This window comes from Montipora foliosa, chromosome 10, assembly GCF_036669935.1.
Source record: "Montipora foliosa isolate CH-2021 chromosome 10, ASM3666993v2, whole genome shotgun sequence".
NCBI lineage: Eukaryota > Metazoa > Cnidaria > Anthozoa > Scleractinia > Acroporidae > Montipora > Montipora foliosa.
This window is the reverse complement of record NC_090878.1, coordinates 13,478,879-13,498,458: the sequence shown is the minus strand read 5'-3', so window position 1 is coordinate 13,498,458 and position 19,580 is coordinate 13,478,879. Positions and strand designations below refer to the sequence as shown.

The 19,580-nt window shown below is 40.4% G+C and overlaps 1 protein-coding gene and 1 long non-coding RNA gene across 2 annotated transcripts in view; one reads left to right on the top strand and one right to left on the bottom strand.

The window, feature by feature from the left end:
- Positions 1 to 12,546, top strand: part of LOC137972949 (uncharacterized) — a 34,508-nt gene extending 21,962 nt beyond the window's left edge. Inside the window, exon 5 of the long non-coding RNA XR_011117136.1 lies at positions 11,844 to 12,546. This is a non-coding gene — a long non-coding RNA (uncharacterized lncRNA). The remainder of the gene's footprint in view (positions 1 to 11,843) is intronic.
- A 1,933-nt stretch (positions 12,547 to 14,479) lies between these two features.
- Positions 14,480 to 18,218, bottom strand: LOC137973161 (growth/differentiation factor 8-like). The gene is made up of 2 exons (XM_068819920.1): positions 17,518 to 18,218; positions 14,480 to 16,227 (listed from the first exon to the last, which is right to left on the bottom strand). The coding sequence occupies exons 1-2, from the start codon at positions 17,966 to 17,968 to the stop codon at positions 15,419 to 15,421; spliced, it is 1,260 nt and encodes a 419-aa protein (XP_068676021.1). The 5' UTR covers positions 17,969 to 18,218; the 3' UTR covers positions 14,480 to 15,418.
- Positions 18,219 to 19,580: the final 1,362 nt, after the last annotated feature.

The following is a 19,580-nucleotide window of genomic DNA, read 5'->3' as shown; positions in this document are numbered from 1 at the left end:
GAAAAGAATCGAAAGTAAACACAACTGTAATCAAGAATATATTAAACCACTGCTTTGCACAGGACTCTCTCTATGTAAAGGAATGGGGCCCTGGGATTCCAGATCCCGGCCCGTGGATTCCCGATTCCAAACTCACGGGTTCCACCGAAATCCGTGGATTCTGGATTCCATACAATGCATCAGGATTCCACGGCCTCGCATTTGCTGGATTCCGGATTCCTTCACATGGGGCGAACAGGACAGACTAAACAGTTTCAAATCCTTGCATCGATTTTACTTGCATGTCAGAAGGTCAAAGTTGAGGATTTTATTATATTATTATTGTTATTTTCTTTTTTTTTTTTGCTTGAAAGGCTTGACTCCTCTCAGTTCCAAGACATCCTTTGAAACGCACGTTGTACATACAAACTACTGACAATTGATTCCCCCCTCACCAAATGTCAGTTCTCGCACCGTTAACAGTAAGGTAACCTTTATATCCTTTGTTTTGGGCAAAAAAAAAAAGCTTGAAAAGAAACCATATTGGCATTGACATATTGGGCAGTGCTGGACACCTCCAAAAATTATACCCTGAGAGGTTTTCCTTGGATCGGCGATCCATCATCCGGAAGTATCAATCTCTCTCATTTGGCTTTTTCCCATCAATTTCGGTCTGTAGCCCATGACTAGGAGCGAACAACAACCCTGGCTATATTCCTGTCACGGTGTTTTCACAGACCGATTTTTTTTTTAATTATTCGCAAATGAGACTCCCGCAGGAATCCGATGAACACTCAATCACAAGAAACACTTACTGGACGTAATGGCGTCACCGAACCGGAAAACTGTCTTTGTTTTTCTGCGGAAAAGGTAGTCTAAAAGTAGATTGGTCTGTAAAAATGATGCCGTGTTGGAGTTGTTTGCACCTGGTCATGGGCTCCTGTTACGCTACTATCTAAATTATCCAGGTGAGCGGGTATTCAAAATAGAAATAGAAATAGGTAGGATGCTAAAAAATCAGTACAACAGAAAAAGCAAGGTGACACAAATCCCACCCCGGAGTGGCCAACACATCACGCATGCGCACAACCATTTCATCTGGTAAATTAGCAGCCATGGTCAGCTTTTTTTTTTCATGAAAAACACAAACTCCTTTATTCACAAGACAGAAAATTCCTATTTACAATCATCATAAGAAAAAATAAAGTACAAACTCGAAAAAGGTCTCTCTAGAGAAAAACAAACACAAAGTTCACTTGGGAAGGCAGAGGACTCGGACGGGTCTGCCGGCGAGCAGGCGGAACCTCGCATTCTGACATCTTAGCTGGAGGTCGCTTCATAGGTTTCTTGCCGGTTTGTAGTTGCACACAAAACTTACGCTGAACTTGATAAACAAAACGAGCCATATATACTGATGAGAATCAACGGACAAACCATTCTTCTCTATCACACGAGAAACAAAGTCATTAACTCGAGCAGGAGACATGTGGATCACGTCATCAAGGGAGAAGTCGCCTAGAGCAGAAAGAAGATATGAATCAATCTTATCACGATGAGCAACAACTGAAGACCTTGAAACGGGAACCGAAGACGGAGCAACTGAGGTAACAGGTTCAACTCTGTAAGAGCTTCACTATCAGAAGTAACAGCAGACGATACAGGGACAGCAGGAACAGAAGAAAGAACCTCAGGCGATGCAGGAACGGAGGCGGAAGACGGCGGAGTAGAAACAGCAGACACAAGAGCAGGAGGCACGGAGGCTGAAAACGGCGAAGTAGAAACAGACACAGGAGCAGAAACTGTAGCGGGAGACACGGAAACGAAAGACGACGAGGTAGAAACAGCAGGTGCAGAACAAAGTGGACTGGGTTGAGGAGGGGCAGCCTTAGCAGCAACCTCCTCATGACCAGAAGCCATCTCTCCATCATCAGAAGGAGGAACGTACTCAGGACTATTATCGTCACGAGCGAGAGGACCACCAACAAGAACTTCTGTGCCCGGATGAACAGAACCCTATAGGCCTGCCTACACTCCCTAGCCAAATGACCGGGCTGATGACAACGCCGGCACAGACCAGAAAGAAGGCAGTCTGAGGCACGATGACCAAACTTACAGCAGACAGAACACTGCCAGAAGGGGGCTGATTAGCATACCACGCACGACAAAGAAAATCATGAACACGAACAAAATACGGCACTTCATTGTCCAAGGATATCTTCACAACACGGTTGCCATTGTAGAACGCGGGAAAGCCATCGAACGTACTACGCTTAACAGAAAGGACTTCACCAAAAGAACTAAAGAAACTGGAGACATCATCATCCGATACTTCTGCAGGAAAATCTCGAAGATGGATGGAGCAAACTTTCGCATCTGCATGTGAAACACGAATAGACGTTTCACTGAAAGAGTCCTTAAAAGTCAAGCGACAAGACCACAACGCAGTAACTGAACAGCCACGAGCTTTTCTTGGTCACAGCCTCCAGCAACTGTGGTAAGACAACCGACCAGCCAACATAACGGTAAATCTCCTCAGGGAAGTTCGACAACAGACTATTAGGACAAGACATGGCACGCACTCAATTTAGGGCTGGGTCCACGCCGTTTCCTCCCGGCAGGTCACGAATACTTAGGACAGGACCCAAAAAAACACAAAAAAGCCAATTAGACACAATCACACAGCTGTTTCGACTTTGCTGGGTCTCATCAGCATGGCGTAGCTAACATACCAGGCGTGTGTCTTAGACACACCTCTAAGTGGCAGCTCCAAACAGTAAATGTGGTAAGCTGGGTTGGGAACAGCACAGCCGTTCTCCCACGGCAAGCATGTGGGAAGGTGGATCACCAAAAGATACCAGTGTGTCGCGTAATTTGTAAATACAACAGAAAAAGCAGGGTGACACGAACACCAATCCGGTGTGGCCAACACATCACGCATGCGCACCACCATTTCAGCAGGTCTGTCTGGTAATCAGTTGCTCAGAATATTCTCTCCCTAATAACAGGGGTGACAAATTACTCCTTAATTTTGGCGCAAATTTCAGCTTAATTACTGGTTTGCCAGTATGACAATCCCAGTCGGAAAATGGGTTATATTTTCCCGTTATTTTATTTTATTTCTTTTTTTCTGTGTCGGTAAAAGTCTTGCCTGTCACTCCCCTGCTAAGTGGTGTATTTGTGCATAGAGTCTTCTGTGCGTATTTCTTCACTTGCGTTTTGTCCACTCGCGTGAAATTATTCCCTTTTTTACATCCATTTAGAAATCACTGGTGATCTATGCAATCTGATTGGCTCTCAGCAGTACAATTTATTCCCAAGTCGCACTATTTTTTGTTCTGAATCGCACTATTTCCCCTGCCAATAAGAAAGGAACACTAAAACAAAACAGCCAATCAGATTCCAAAGCTTGTTTCAGGTAACCATTCAAATTGCAGGAAAATGAAAGACAAAGAACACCATTGTGTGGTGAATTTTGCAACTTTTGTTCCCAACTGGATCAATAAAATATTGGTACTAACTAAAATCGTGTATTTTAACGTCTAAATAATTATTAGCCAATATAAAAAATACCATAATACTCTTTGCTTGTCCCTCCAAAATTTTGCATAAGCATTGGGCCTTTTCCATTTACCAAGAAATTCCGGAAATTCCGGTTGGGATGTAAATGGAACACGTTTTTGGTTCGATCCACTGGAAAATTTCCGGAATAAACGGAACTTCTGAAAAGGTCGTCCTGTTTTCCCGTTGGAAACTTTCCGATGGAAATGTGTGTTCCATTTACAACTTTTGAAAGGTCTCACCACTTCCAGGCTATTCACGGCCACATTTTTAAACTTTGGCGCGTAAAATCGCAATCACTGGGCGGCGAACGGACCTGAGTTAAATGGAACACGTTTTTCACCCAATGGAAATTTCCACCGAAATTTCCTGTGAATGGAAAGCGCCCATTGTTTCCAGTTTCTCTTGGAAGGGGAACCATGTAAGTCCCAAGAGAAATAAGAACAATGGTTATGCAAAATTTTGGAGGGACAAACAAAGAGTATTATGGTATTTTTGATATTGGGTATTTGAGTGATTTTTAAGTTGATGTAATAAAGTGGTCATTGAACTTCGTGTCGTGCAATTTTGGTCTGAAATCATACTTGTGATTTCAAAATTTGAAATCACACGTATGATTTCAGACCAAACTCCGACTCAGTCCTATTACCATTATAAATCCACTCGACACCATTTGATTACCCATACTAATAAAGGGGCTAGTTTTTAGAAACTTTGGTGCTGTGTTGGTGGGAATTGAAAGGCGAAAATTGGGCTTTACCAACCGAGTTGACGACAAAAAAAATTAACTATCGCAAGAAAGATTTGTGAACTGACGTTTCGATTGCTAGACCTTCATTGAATTTGCCCTGGTGAAGGGCTGACGCTGGTTAATTTACCTTAATTTTTATATTCGCTGTCTACCCATTCTGTACTTGAGCAGTGCTCGAAATTAACAACATCGAGATTCGCTCAAAAACTATGTCCCCAGTTAACCCTTTCACCGCCAAAAATGCAAATTGACATATAAAGATTTTACTCTGTCTAACGCCAAAAGATTTTACTCGACAATGGGGGAGCCCTCGGCAGTGAAAGGGTTAAGAAAAATCCAGGTTGTTCTTGTTTTAAAAGCCGGGCAACCAAATCCATGAATTTGGTTGCCCTGATAAAGCCTTGGATGCATGTCCATCGGGAAACCCACCGCCTCACATGGCACGCCTCACGTGGCAATCGAGCTTGAATATCCCATAGTTCTTTAGTGTGCGCATGTGTTTTTTCGCGGAAGTCTGGGTTTTGGCGTTTTAAAAATGGCGTCTTCGATCCATTGCCTACTTGTCGGTGATATTGGCTGTCTGATAATGTTCTAGAAAGGTACAAAAATGCTCAGCTGCGGCAAAGCAATTATTTTTAACATCACACTATAGGACAGCCGACGAGTAAGTAGATCGGGTGTGGCATTTTCTATATTTGGCTGCGTTGTCCGTTATTTTTTCCTCGGGCAGCCAGGCTTTTCGTTTTACCAAAAACTGGTAGCCTAATAAACTTTCTAGTCGTCTCGGACGATCGCTTATTTTGAGCACTGCTTCATATTTCCAGCGGGGTCTGGAAATATCGAGTAGAGTGGAATCTTGACTGAAAATTATTGCCTTCTTCCCCGGGTGTGATATTTAGCAATTATTGAATGAGGTTGAGTAGGATATGAAGAATTCTGCAGGTCGAGGAGGGTTTTTATCCACCAAGGCCGAAGGCCGAGGTGGATAACATCCTCCGAGATCTGCACAATTCTTCATATTCTAAGAAAGCCGAATTCAATAATTGCTTTATTGTTCATTCAAAATATTTTCTTCGCTCAAACTTCTAAACCTACTCGTAGCCATTTTTCTGCTCAACAAAAATAACACAATCGCGTCCCCAGCTTTTTTCGGTCAACGGTTCAATAATTTGCAGCGGGCTGCACTTTTGACGTCATTGGTTCAATAATCTGCAGCGGGCTGCACTTTTGACGTCATTGATTCAATATGACGAAATTTCTTTCCAAATTTGGTGAACAGCAGCTGGTTATTGTGAATTATGCGTGTGGTTTTAACCAATCAGAAACGGGGAAATTTTGAATGAATAATAATTCCTGTTAATGTACTGATGGAGATGTGCCGCTGGATGGGGTCGCATTTGCACGTCTGAATTGTCTATAATGGATTGTTTTTTCAACAGAGTTCCCGACAGAGTTACTAGAATGGGGTCGCAAATTGTCGGGGTTTTGGGGGTAAGAAAATTCTGGCTAGCGGGATTTTAAAATGGAAATATTCGCGGTAATTTCTTTTATGCTGCACGTTTCGGCTTGGCATGGCTCCCAGTATGTGTGAGAAAACAAGTTGTTATAGCAGGAACTGTAACGCTGTTGATTTAATATTTACTAGTCGCGTTACATTCCGTTTTGAAATTGCAGTTAAAAGACTTAATGTAAGGTTTATGCAGAAAGTGACTAAGTTGGGGTCGCTAAAATTACATTTACCCAAAAGTGACTAAGATGAGGTCTATAATTGGCCATAAAATAGACTATAAAGTGGTAGGGGTGCTGAGTTGCCAGCGGTACATACACAGCGAAAATTGACCCAAGTACCCCCCACCCCCTCCCTTCCCCCCCCCCCCCAAAGTCCAAGTCGAATATCCGTAACTTTTGAAGACATACTCAGAAAAGCTACCTAATGAAATGAGTTCAAGATACGGCTCTCCTGGGGAATGGAGTTGGGGGTAAATCGCAGATAATTAGTATCATCAATAGCTTGCAGCCGGTCAATAGTTTTAGATTTTAAATTTGTATCGTTATATATTTTTTACTACATTGTATTTAGAATCTTAATGACAATTCCGTGAGTAAATAAAGGTTCTGTCTATCACGACGCCAGAACGAAGTCAGTTTGTTAAAACACTGATGTGCTGTTAGTCGGAACAAGCGAAAAATGAGCGCAAGAACAAAACTGTATAAAAACTTGGACGAAACGGGTCGCTGGTGCTTCGAGGTATCTTTCCCCTCCTTTACCCTTGAGCCTGGATAAGATTAGCTAAGCCTTGTTAATTACTATGGAAAATCTCAGGTTCAACGCTTAACCTGAGATTCGGAGATAGACCTTAGATGTAACCTTGATTAAGGGCGCGTTCGATTGACCCTATTCCGGAATAAGAATACCCAGAGTGAATTTGTACATGTGGGGGGAAATACAATACAATAAAAGCACTCATTGTGTGCGCGACTCATGTTTTTCCCCACAACATGCATACCACACCTATAAATAGATGATTAGAGTGAGAAACTCGGTGACGATTGAAACCTCTTAGACATCCAGGGATACAATAGGAACGATTATACTAGAAATGTACAATAATTTAGTTTTTCTCACTCTCCATGTCGTTTAAGTTATGAGGCGAGTTTAATGCAAATTTCCCGTTTATTCTGGAGTAGGTGAAAACGAAAATTCCTGACATTTCCAGGCTAAAACGATCACTGTTCTAGAGATGTGTTTGCATGCATGTTTTTGCTTTGAAAATAACGCAAGATTATGTTACCGCTATATATATATTTGTTATATAGCTGAAGTTTTTCCCGCTACAGCGCGCCCATTCATTGGTTAGTTCATGGTCACATGGCATTTAACAATGAAACGGTTTACCGCCAAATGCCATGAGCGGGCAACATTGCGAAAACTGTTACGTCAAACGGGGAACAGTTCACTGTTACCCGCCAAATGTTGACCGCTGTTGCACATGATCAGAGCGTGCAGTTGAAGGTGGCCTGATGTTGTCGCTGGAATCTGGGCGCTTCTTTCAAAATATTTGACCCATTTGTTTTGCTATATAACAAATCACTTAATGACTGGTGCCTCGGGAAACAGTTCATTTTGTTTCCCTCGAATCTCAATGTTTCCCTCGGCTGCGCCTCGGGGAAACATTGAGATTTTCGTGAAACAAAATGAACTGTTTCCCTCGGGACCAGTCATTAAGTGTTTAATATTCTACACATAACAATTTCTGTGTTAATTATCTCGGTACTCTTTGATTATTACTTTGGGCATGCGCCAGCTGTTTATTGCTACTCCACAGTCAACACGGACTTAACGTATGCTAATAACTGAGAAACGTGACCACGCAGAAACGTCTCATTCTTCCTCTCACTCTGTGACAAATCACCAAAATTTTATTGGACACTTGTGCTTAACTGAGTGTATTACTGTCTGAACAAAGTACTTTTCCGCAGTGAAATATTTAGCGCGGAAAAGATCCAAGGTAAAGAGTGTTAGGTCAGGTCAGAGTGGCCCCGTCAACAAGTGAAGTGAATATTGCACGAAAACCGACTCTAATCCCTTTAGATGTCTTTGAGGTAACTATAAAGTTCAGGGTTCAGGTAAATAAACGAGAAAAAATATTTTCTAGCCCCTTCGGCTCCAGCAAGCCCCAATGGAAAGCGCCAGGGTCAGATAAGGTCCAAAGTGGCTAGTAGCTAGAAAGCTATTTAACGTATTTTCAAGTAAAACGCTAAAACAGAAGAGCTCTGCCTTAAAGGTTTATCCGTTGTAAAACTCTCTGCAAGGAAAAGTTAAAAGATGCGGAAAAAACGGAAGTATAGTGTGTAATCGTGATAAAAATACAGGTTCTTAGATTGCCAAGCGGGGCAGAGTCTTATCCGCCTCAGCCGCGATAACAATAAGGGTGTGTGTGGCAAAAAGGACTTGGGAACGTGATGGAATCAAATCTCGCGTGTGCCTCAATCTTCGATAACCGGATGTATTTCAAGTTAAGTTAAGTTGTGGAAAGTTTGCAACACGTTTGCGCACGTGCCACCATAAATCATTTTTAGTTGTACATCGTTTATTTTGAGTAAAATGCAAAGAATTTCAAGAAAACTCTTTTTGTTACAAAGCGGTCTAACTTCGCGAGTATGGGTTTCTAAACTTACTGCATTATTTATCTTGAGGATCTTCTATGATATTGTTTTAAGAAAGGCGTCCCATTTTCAGGTGATCTCACTGGAAAACAAGATAGTGATGAAATACAAAACTTCGATAAAAGTGTTATGAAATATAAAGTGCTTCTCTGTAGTACATAGAGCGGTTTTCAATTTAGTGTCGAAAGTAATTAGCCAATTACTTTGGTTTTGCATTACTTCACTCATTGATTGGTTCAAAGTTCTCGCGCCACTTTTTCAACCAATCAGAAGAGAAACCAAAACCAATCGTGGCTCGCGCGTGCACACTTAGCCCGCGCTTTGTGTGGGCTACCTGTAATTATTTCGAGTTTTGATTGGTTTACTGGATTGTCTCCGTCCTTTTTGATTTGCCAAAGTAATTACTTTGGTTTTGGTTTTACGACACTCGATTGAAACTCCCTCTATCGAAATAAATGTATATTTGAGTTACGAGATATAGACGAAATAGAGGGATCCTCACACTTATCAAGACAATTAAGCAATTGTCCGTTACAGACACCCGAAACATTTGATGAGAAGCCACATAAATTTTCAGGTATCTTTACGAGACAATTTCTTAAGGTGGCCGGCACCAGTTTCACTACTTTTCTGAGCCAATTCAGAGCTACCTTAAATTTTTCCTCTGAATAGGCCATTTCCGAGTTCATGTCTGCCTCCTCTTCAAAGCGAGTCTAAGTGCGAAGTTTTTGTGATGGTAATTAGTTCTACTTTACATATGAATGAAAACTAATTTTCACAACAAAAACTTCGCACTCAGACTCGCTTTGAGAAGGAGGCAGACATGAACTTGGAAATGGCCTATTGGCTCCCATGAATTTTTTTAAAACTTTGCCAATAGTTGTATCTCAGATTGCTAATTTCTATTCTACAATGAAAAAATGGGGGTCACCGAGTTCATTTTTGAGATATAAGCAAGTTAAGGATGCGTATAGCCACATCATGCGTGCTTAATACCAAAACCTTGAACTCGAAGTCTTCCCCCGAAACTTTTGGTTGCAAGCAATAGGCCGAGTTCCTGTGATGAATGCAATTTCAATTTTGCATCACTTTCATCTTCTCTACACTGTTTGGGACCTTATTAGCTTGAACATTTTTTTTCCGAATGTACACCATATAGGAATACTCTAGAAAGGTTTTTTTCCAGATAGGGACATATTCATGCTTGCGACCACTCTTTTTTGATAAGGAAGGCAAGGGCGTAAACATGATTTGTATTAAACATTGCCGGAGAGTGGTTAAAGTTTTCATGTGCTATTACTGGAACCGTTTTTATTTTCTCGTGGCCTTTTTTTTTTCCTTTGCATCGTGTAACGTAAACGATTAATCCGATGCATAATAGGAGTGGTATTTTGTGTATGTGTGTGTGTGTATGTGTGTGAATTGACCTCCTAAATGTCCATGAAAAAGAACCGCTTGCGACCAAAAAATCATGAAGATTCTGGACTAATCTTAATCAATCCTGACTTCCGGTTTCAGTCTGTGGGGTCTTCTGGGAACATTTTTAGTATGTCCAGGAAAGTCACTTTTTCGATGACGATCATAATCAGTTTCCATTTTTCGGATAAAGAAACCAAGCAGAAGGTTCAAGTGCATGAAAACAATACACCCTTTCCTTGATAATCGTCAAGACGAAGGGAGATATCCTGGATTTTTCGGGGGCCAGGCACAGCAACACCAAACGCTTTCCTTTTGTCAGACCTGGCCGGCCAGGGGCCCGTTTCTGGAAAGTCCCGAAACTTTACGGGCTATTTTCGGTTGTCACAATTCCCTTTGTATCTCAAGAACGGAGAGGATTTAAGTCGTCAAACTTCACATTCATTTTTCTTTTTATTACCTTAAAAACATGTTAAAAGATCGGCTTTCCAAAACAAGCGGTTGGCAGTTTCACAAATGGCTTTTCGGGACTTTCGAAAAATGGGAAGAGTATATGTTGTTGTCGGTCAAATCCGGTCTCAGGTTTAAACCGTTTTTACCTACAACAGGTTAAATAGGCCTTTTGCAACAAAGGATCACATGGTACAAAATCCGCCATGCTGGAGGGCAAGCTCATTATTAGTTCCCCACTGTGACATTAAAACAAAGAGACCTGAACCAGTCAAGCTTGACTTGCCTTTGTCTTAATGCCCCAGTAGGGGAACAATAATGAGCTTGCCCTCCAGCATGGCGGATTTTGTGCCATGTGATCGTTTGTTGCAAAAGGCCTATTGGTGATCTTCATTTTACCTAAGTTGAATATGCACTCTACCAAGTTTCAAGCAGCTATCAAGCCCCCAAAAGGACTGGAAACAACTATTCCTTCCCTCAAGTTGTTTCTTACGCATCTCAACATATCTTCTTAATAATAATGATAATAATAATAATAATAATAATAATAATAATAATAATAATAATAATAATAATGATAATAATAATAATAATAACCAAAACTAATCCTAAGGTGACCCTAAAAAGTTTATTCAATTCATCTGAGTGCGTATTCAACCTAGGTAAAAGTGGGATCACTAATTTTATCTTGGTAAGAATGGATTCAACTTCAGAAGAGATTTTACTAGTAACATATCAACCTTAAAGTGTGTAAATTCTAAATTTGAAAGCGTTGTAAATCTATAATACTACGAGTTGTTTTATTCTTTTTATTTTTTATTTTATTTTAATACACATGTTTATAGGAAACGAGAATTGTTTTTAAAAAATAACTATTATTGCTATTATTAGAATTAGTACTAGTATTTGTATCTCTATAAGCCTAATACTTGTTTTAGAGTTTTTTATTTGGTTTTTTCAGTGTGTGTATTTTTACTGATAATTTGAAATAAATACATTTTATTTTAAAAAAAAAAATTATTATTATTATTATTATTATTGTTAGAGCGGTTTTGAAATGAGTGTCGTAAAACCAAAACCATGGTAATTACTTTAACCAATCAAAAAGGACGGAAATAATCCAGTAAGCCAATCAAAACTCGAAGTAATTACACGTAGCCGACACAAAAGGCGGGAAAATGTGCACGCGCGAGCCACAATTGGTTTTGGTTTCACTTCTGATTGGTTGAAAAAGTGGCGCGAAAACTTTGAACCAATCACTGAGTGAAGTAGATGCAAAACCAAACTAATTAGCTAATTACTTTCGACACTCAATTGAAAACCGCTCTATTACCTGTTGTAGAGTAAGTCCTTCTTAATGCCGGCCTGGTCGGTCAGTTTTGTCAAATGGAAAATGAAAAGTATCAACATCGAAAAACTTAATTCGGGAGCTAATATCAATGCCAAAAGCTTGCTAATACTGAAGGCTAAAAATCTTCACACTATGATACTTCTAAGACAACCTTTGTACCTCTTGCTGCAGTATGCCCAACCACATGTAAGAATCAGCCAAGAGAATGACATCGTATTTAGCCCGCTGCTTTGCCATATTCTCATTACCCAGTGCCATTCTCACAGGAAGATTGCAAAGATGTTCTTCGCATCGAAGGTTTGCATCATCGTTTCCATCGCTGAGACAGGATTTTGGGCCGGATAAAATGGAAGATATGTGAGCCAACGCTCGGTGAGCGATCAGGAAACGACAAATTACAACGCGGGAACCTTTCGTTAAACAGGTGTACGAGACAGCATTCCAGTCTGTAGGTAAGGGAAGGTTCTCAAGTCTGAGAAATGGCCAAGTGTTCGCCCGTTTCTCGTGAAAATACAGCTTATCAGAAGCGATTTAGTTTCTGTAAAACAATATCTCAATCACCTTCTAGGGACCCAGTCAACTAATCCGTTAATGTGCTCTCTACCAATCAGACTCGAGACACGCATTTTTAAACAATGGCACGCAAAAAAGGCTAATTATCAAACAAAAGAGTCCAATTTTGAACAAACAAATTGATTGCTTTGTCGCGCAGTTGTTTCCTTCGGGAATAACTTAAGTACAAAACGATGTTCAACTTCGGACGGCGTTTACCCAGATGATGACAAATGAGTCGCAAATGCTCCATTTTTAGAGCTTTTTTACGTTTTATCTTATTTTTAAGCCTTGTGTTTATATATGTCATTTTATCTTTTGTTTTGTTTACAACTGAATGGTGGGCCAAAAAAACAAGTTTTTTTGTCATTTTTTCTTAACTGAACCTAACAATGACGTCGTTTCCTGCTTTTAAATTCGCTCTCAATATTCGAGAAATTAACTTGGTCAGGTGCCTCCAAAATCGGGAAGGCTTCCATTTCAGCATTAGGCCGGGTTTGGTGACAGCGTAATAAATTATAACTAAGACAAAGCTCAAGGCATCAAAAGGAGTTTTCTGCCTCGTCTGTGCATCTGATCATCGTTCAAGATGTAAGGAACCTCAAAACCTTAGACATAACGGCCATGTTGAATCCCGAGGGATCCAAAACTTTTGTTTTGCCCTACCGAACCTCGTTCCCAAACATTTCAACTCGAGGCTCGGGGTACCAAATCTATTGATGGTTTGCATCTGACGTCACAGCGGCCATGTTGATGTACAGAACAATGCAGTAAAATGTCTTTTTGGGAATTTGACATTATTATTATGCAATACCTGTGGAGCCATTTTCTATTGAAGTTCACCAACATGGCCGTCTCATCACTTGGATGCAAACCAAGAATTGTCTATGGCCAATATGGTCGCCACGCAAATAAGGCCCAGCGAGGTGTATTCCGGCCCGAAACAAGTTGCATTATGGAGCTTAAGCAAGAGAGGGCTCTTTGCCCTGGGAACGAGATTGAAGTTTTGAACCACGGACGGAAACCGGAAGTGACCATTTCGCATGCTAAGAAAGTAGACTCCCTCAGATAGTCTCCAATATTAAGAAAATACAAGTAGCAATCTAAATAGAACCGGTAGAACCGAGGCAAGTTAAAAAAAAGCAGCTTACTTCCTGTTGCCCTCTGTGGTTCCAAAATGTCTTCTGGCTAAGCTCCCTGTCAATACCACGAAAACACCCGCAGGATTTCGAATTTTCGACCAAGACTTTAATTTCTCCCTACCCTAGAAAGTACCAACCGTCTCTGTGGGTTTGATTACGGACGCAACCAAGGCGATTTTGTCGAGGAAGAGAGAACCTGGAAACCAGGTTGACAACAATCATTGTCTGCCGTTTTTCACGGGGTCCATGCATGTTGCTGTCTTAATGTTATCAAAGTTAGGACCCCCAAACTAACCCTCCAGGATTTGATTGCTATTCTATGTAACCAGTTGACCACAGAGGGAAGGCATGTATTCAGTATCAAGCAAATTTAAAGCGTGTGATTACTGTGAACGTTGATGTGGAAGGTAAACCTGTGGTGTGCTACTTTTTGTATCTCGCTCTAACAGTACACCGCACGATTATTACTGGGATTGTCAAGTTCTTGATGTCTAAGGTGTCAAAAGTACTGTGTTTCCTAATCACTTTGCCCACAACAAAGTTGTTTGGGAATTAAGCTAGTCTCACTAACATGAGAATTTGTTCCCAGGAGGCGTCTTGCAAGGCAAAAAGTGGCCTCGAAAGTTGAAAGAATATGTCGAAATAAGCTACTTCTCCAATTTCGATTTGATAGTCAACGGCATACTACAATAGTCTTGGTACACTGACAAATTATTGGATGGCAAACGTTGTTTTAACAGGGTTTCACACTTGTAAAGCAAAATTGCAGAAAGATAATGGACGCATAGTGGACTATGGAATGCGCTTTTCATATTCAGTGCTAATCTCTTGCAGGATTGATCGGAATGCGATGAGCTTGTGCCACGGAGACAACATTTTTTAAGGTTATAGACGCTCAAAGTATTTAGGCGGAGTTTACCAGAATGGAGTTCAACCCAAGTTATAAGGATGTCGTCAGTCGAATTTAATCCAGTTTATTCTTTAATTGTGCTTCTACTAATTCGGTCCTTTTCGGCGAGTGTGTTCCTTCCTAATTGAAACCTCATTTAGCCTCGGTTATGATTTTTCAGGCTTGGTGCCGGCCGTCTTCGTTTATCCGTAAGCCGCGTAAAAAATGATCAAACAACATGCCATCAAATAACTTTATTGACTTCATCTTCACCTAGAGGAGTTCGTCGCAGTTTTACAACTAAAAAATTAACAATGGGTCCAAAATTGCTATTACGTCTGTTGTTTTCATTATAAAGTGGAGTACTTTTTTTAATGTATTTAAACACAAAGACGCACTATAAAAGGCGTGGTACCTAAGCACATGCAGATGATTTGTCGATCAACCGTTCGAAACTGTAAAATTAAAAAACTCTTCCACAAACCTACTACTGGACTCACAGACAATTATTTTAACGGTAATACTGTTAAGGGACCTTAAATGTTTCCTTTTTTGAGACTCGTTCAAAACCGCCATAGTACTAATTCAGGATTTTAAAAAATCGTAGAAACCATGTCTACTGGTGATGTAAGACAAATCCTAACCGACAGGATTGGAGATTATCGAACATCATACCACTTTATTTAGGCTTCAATTCAATCAGCTTATTCAGCACATTAAAGTGATTTTCAAGCAAGCGCTCTTAAACCGAAACCAAGGTGATCACACGCATGAGACATGGTGATCAAATGGGCCAATCATGACGCATGCAAAAGGAAAGCGCGGGAAAACGAGTTTGAGAGAGATAAATGTGACGGGAGATTCTTAAGCCAATCAATACGCCAAGGATAATTAATCAAAGCATTGAATCTTATTCAGTTATGAAAAACAAAAAGGGGTGAGACAATTTGATTTTTTTGTTCCTTCAGAAGAGCGCAAGCAAGCTTAAATTAAAAGAAAATACTCTATTATGTACCATGATGGTCAAATCGGTTTAAAAAAGAGGCGACTAAGGTCTATTGTTCCGTTTCTTTTGACACTTAATTGAAAAAACTCTTTCAATGTATAACGGCAGTTCATCCTTTTTAGCCATGCAGACAAAGTTCTCGTCTCCCGGCGTGAATCTAAAAACAGTCACACGCATCTACAGTCATGTCATTCAAATCCGCCTTAACAATGCGTTTAGGATTTCTGTCATCATAAAACAGTATGGAGAATCCTGACAATTTTGAGGGACTGCAGCACATCGGCACCGTTTTTCTCAGAGGAAAGGTTGTATTTTGCCCAACATTGGGCCTTTTCAGTGGCGCACTCACCCTTCCACATCTGCCATCACAATAATTGGAACTGAAACCTTTGGGATGGATTACCCAGTGCCATCCGATAAGTGCGAAATTTACGTACAATTTGCGACGGCAACATTCCGTTGGGGGATGTCTGGCGTTGCAATCTATAGGTTGTCGTTTCCTTCTGTTCGGTGCTTTGGGCTTATCTAAGTCGATTACTATATATGGGCGAAGCTGTCCACGGGAGCTTATCAGTTGGCTGGTGTCTCTTTCACAATCTGGGCACAATATTCCTAAACCATGAATGGGTTTTTGTGTTGTACTGAAATGCGTTGGGGAGGTCTTGTTGAACCAATGTTGAACGATGTCCTTAATGTCCACAACTAACCAGTCGGATCTATTGAAATTTTCTTCCTTCACTTTAAACTTCGCTATGTTGATGTCCTGCACTTCCCCAGTTTCTTTCACTGTTTTCTGGTCGATTGCCGCTACATGAAGAAATCTTCCTTCAAGCTCTATCTTCATGCTTGTGTGTATCCACATTGAAGCTGAGGAAACAGAACTGGGCAAGGAATGTTTATCCAGTTTAAAATGAACTGTCAATCTCTTAGAGAGATTTCCTTTCATTTGAGAGAGTGGAAGAGGATCTGGAAAACAAACCGGACATATTTAAAGTCGAAAAAAAGTCTTTCCTGCAATAGGCCATTTTCGAAATATCAACATTCAGCTTCATAGTGAGGCAGTGAGGACAAAAACAATAGAAACGTGAAAAATATTTGCATAGCATCCACTTTCCTTTGTCTTTGTCCTCCGAACCTCTCTTATATCGAAAAATGCCTAATTTATAGGTTTATGAACAGATCATAATAATCACGGCTCTCCGATATTCCACCCTAAAAAATTTACGCTTTCATTTGCGGAAAGTAGCAAAGATAATTGAAAACCGTAAGCAAAGGCTATCTTGAGTGACGGACGGTAAGCGTGACTTTATAATCGAAGCCAAAACAGGAACTGATACCAGAAATACCTTGTCGACATTTACATCCAGTGCATTCAATGTAAACCCCTTTGCACTTATAGCGATTGTCACTGCTTACAATGAACCGTGGACGTTACATTTCTCTTGATATTCAAATTTTTCCGACCACCAAACAAACAAAGTTATAGTTTCAACAGGCGATAAAACATAAAGAACATCAGTGCGTGACGACAAGCTTTAGAGCGTGACAGTGTTCTCAAAAGCCCATTTGAATTATCAACTCTCTGAAATGTGGTTAACTCCTAGGATTTAGGTTATGCGTGTAAATATTAGTTATTTAATGTTGTATATCCAAGGTATCTTTTTTCTCCGTTGTTTCCACAGTTTGATAATTTTTGTGATCATTAGGGCATGGTGTTAGTTTTACTATTTTTTACCCTTTTCTCTTCTATTTTATCGATTCTGTGTATAACTTGCATTCATATTTAAAGTCACACTTTGAACACCACTGGATTTAAGTGAAACAGTCCTGAGAAAGAAAACAAGAGTTCACTTGTCTCAGAGGTCAGGATTCTTCTCTCATTTACGACTGTGGTTTGGCACACGTCAATCAAATCAATCGACCTGACGGACTCACTTCTTAGACATGAATGAAGGTATACTGGTCCGACGCATCTCGCTCACTTTAGTAAGTCTACTTACACGTGTCAGGCTTCCTTTTTTGATCCCCAAAATGCACTTCATTTAACACTTAATAAGCAAATTCTTAGCGTATCGAACTGCAAAGCACAATTTCATTGAATTGCCGGACCCTTAGTCAGGTATTTGCATGCCTGACCCTCTTGACCAACGCCCACAATTCAGAAAACTGCAAAAATAATACTGACATTGATGTAAGGTGACTGTGGAGGAAATTCCGACAAAGAGATTTTGCCGTCCACTAAAGACTTCCTCTTACCTTCTTCACTGAAAACGATAATTTGGGTAGTCTTTGCATAGTACTCCTCTCCATTATGTATGGGTTCATTTTTGTCTTCAGAAAGGTTCAAATTTGAGAGCAGAGTTGAAATTTTTAACTCAGTTAAATTTTGCGCGAGGACCGGTTCCCTGTCCAATTGCAGCTTTGCCAGTATTTTTTCCTTGATCATCTGGATTCGTAGCTCGGTAGCTAACAATTTTTTGTTTACTTTGGTATCGTCGTTGCAGTTTGGACAGTCTTGGTTCGTTTCACTTTTCAAAGCATCTGATTTTTCATTGTGTGAAGAAGTAGTTAATTCGGAGGAGTTGCTGCCAGGCATCGTCAAATCTTGAGTGGTTTTAGTGGACAAGCTTAAGTCGGCTGCTTGAGGGAAGACAATCGCGGTAAGGTAGATTGTTAGGAAGGCGCTGGAGGGAGGAGATCTGGCCATTTTACAAAGACCTTCAGCGTGCTACGGTCCTTCAACAGTGAGAGGAAAAATAGCAGAGGCACATGCGGCCCAATGAGACGACCGACCTCAATAGCCCAAGTATTTAATGACAATTACAGCTTCGTATCGGCCAATAAAATGCGTCGACCTTTTAAAGTTTGAAAAAAAGTTGTTGTCTGAACGCATAACAAGGCAATTGAAGTGACGTCTGATCACGCGGTTTATCGAGACACGCGAACTGAATTTATGCTCACACTTTTAAATTGCTTCTATAACCAATAGCTAATACTTTGTGCTTCTTAATTTCACATAAAATCTAGATTCACGAACTGAATCAAAGACATGATGGTCCTTAATATAATTGTTTCTTGTTCGTCGGGTAATAATAAGCCAGCGTAACTCAATTTCACAAAGTGACAGATGAAGATATTGTATTTCACTGGATGAGGAAGTCCGACTTCCTCAAGTACTCACGCGTGTCATGATGTGAATTAGGGCAGGGTTTTCATTTGAGGCCGGAGGCCGAACGTTTCGTCCGGTCGTTTGCCATTCCACGTCCGGTACTATGGACTGCAACCCAAGTTACCAAACATCTTTTTTGAAAATCAAATAAATTCGCAATGATAAGCCAATGAAAATTATGTTGTTGCCATTCTCCCTCCCCCTCCCCCTAACAACTGACCATTTTCATTCAGTAATTTACTTTTTAAAGAGAATTTTAGTGAGCGCCAGCATTGCCTAGGAAACTGTTTCCTTGGTTCCAGAAACGCTGGAAATGGCGTTTCTGAGTATTCTATTTTAAAAATTTCCTGGGGGAGCATGCCCCCAGACCACCCTAGGTGCTTGCGCCTTCGGTGCTCGCAAGGCGCCTTATGGCTCCAAGAAAACATTCACGTCCGGTGCTTTCAGAAGTATGTCCGCTACTTTACAAAACAGTTGAAAACCCTGATTAGGGCCGAGGGAGATATAATAGAAAAAGAGAGCGAATGATGGCGATAAATGGCCAGCCTACAGCGAGCACACAAAATTTCATTGCTCTGTAAAACAATAATCATTGTTTTTCAAACGCCGGTTACAAGATCACCTTATTTGTTATCTTTTCGATTCAGAAAAGTGGAACGTTTGACGCCGTGTCTCACAGTTGATACTTTGTCTGTGTTAATTCTCTCTAATGCCACCAGATTAAGCGCATTATCGATTGTGGTAATCAAACGCTTATTGAAGAATCCCTACTTATAATCTTTGCTGGATGCATTTAGTTCTTTTTAAATCAACAAAAATTAAAACAATATTCGTAAAAAAAACACCTTTAAGCATAGCTGAGAATGTTTGTTTTTTTCAAGTACAATGTAAGAGCCACGACTTGATCGGCTTTCAGTATACAAAAGCCAGGAAAGATTAAAGAAAAGAAAACTTATAACAGATATTCGTATATTCTGGATGCTTTAATTTTCTCATTGCTTGCATTGCCAATTCTGTTCAATTAGATCACTCGTGATATTCTAAATTTACTTTTTTTAAAAGCGGACAGGCAGAATATACTTTGTTTTTTGGGCTCTGCCACTCACCCAAGCAAACTGAGGATGCCATCTCAATTCCAGTCACCAATATT

What these genes read in the sequence shown, in the direction of transcription:
- LOC137973161 (XM_068819920.1), bottom strand. Translation starts at nt 17,968, where the DNA reads ATGGCCAGATCTCCTCCCTCCAGCGCCTTCCTAACAATCTACCTTACC. An exon ending in TATCGTTTTCAGTGAAGAAG is followed by an intron (nt 16,228 to 17,517) that starts GTAAGAGGAAGT and finishes TTTGTTTTCCAG; the next exon opens with ATCCTCTTCCACTCTCTCAA.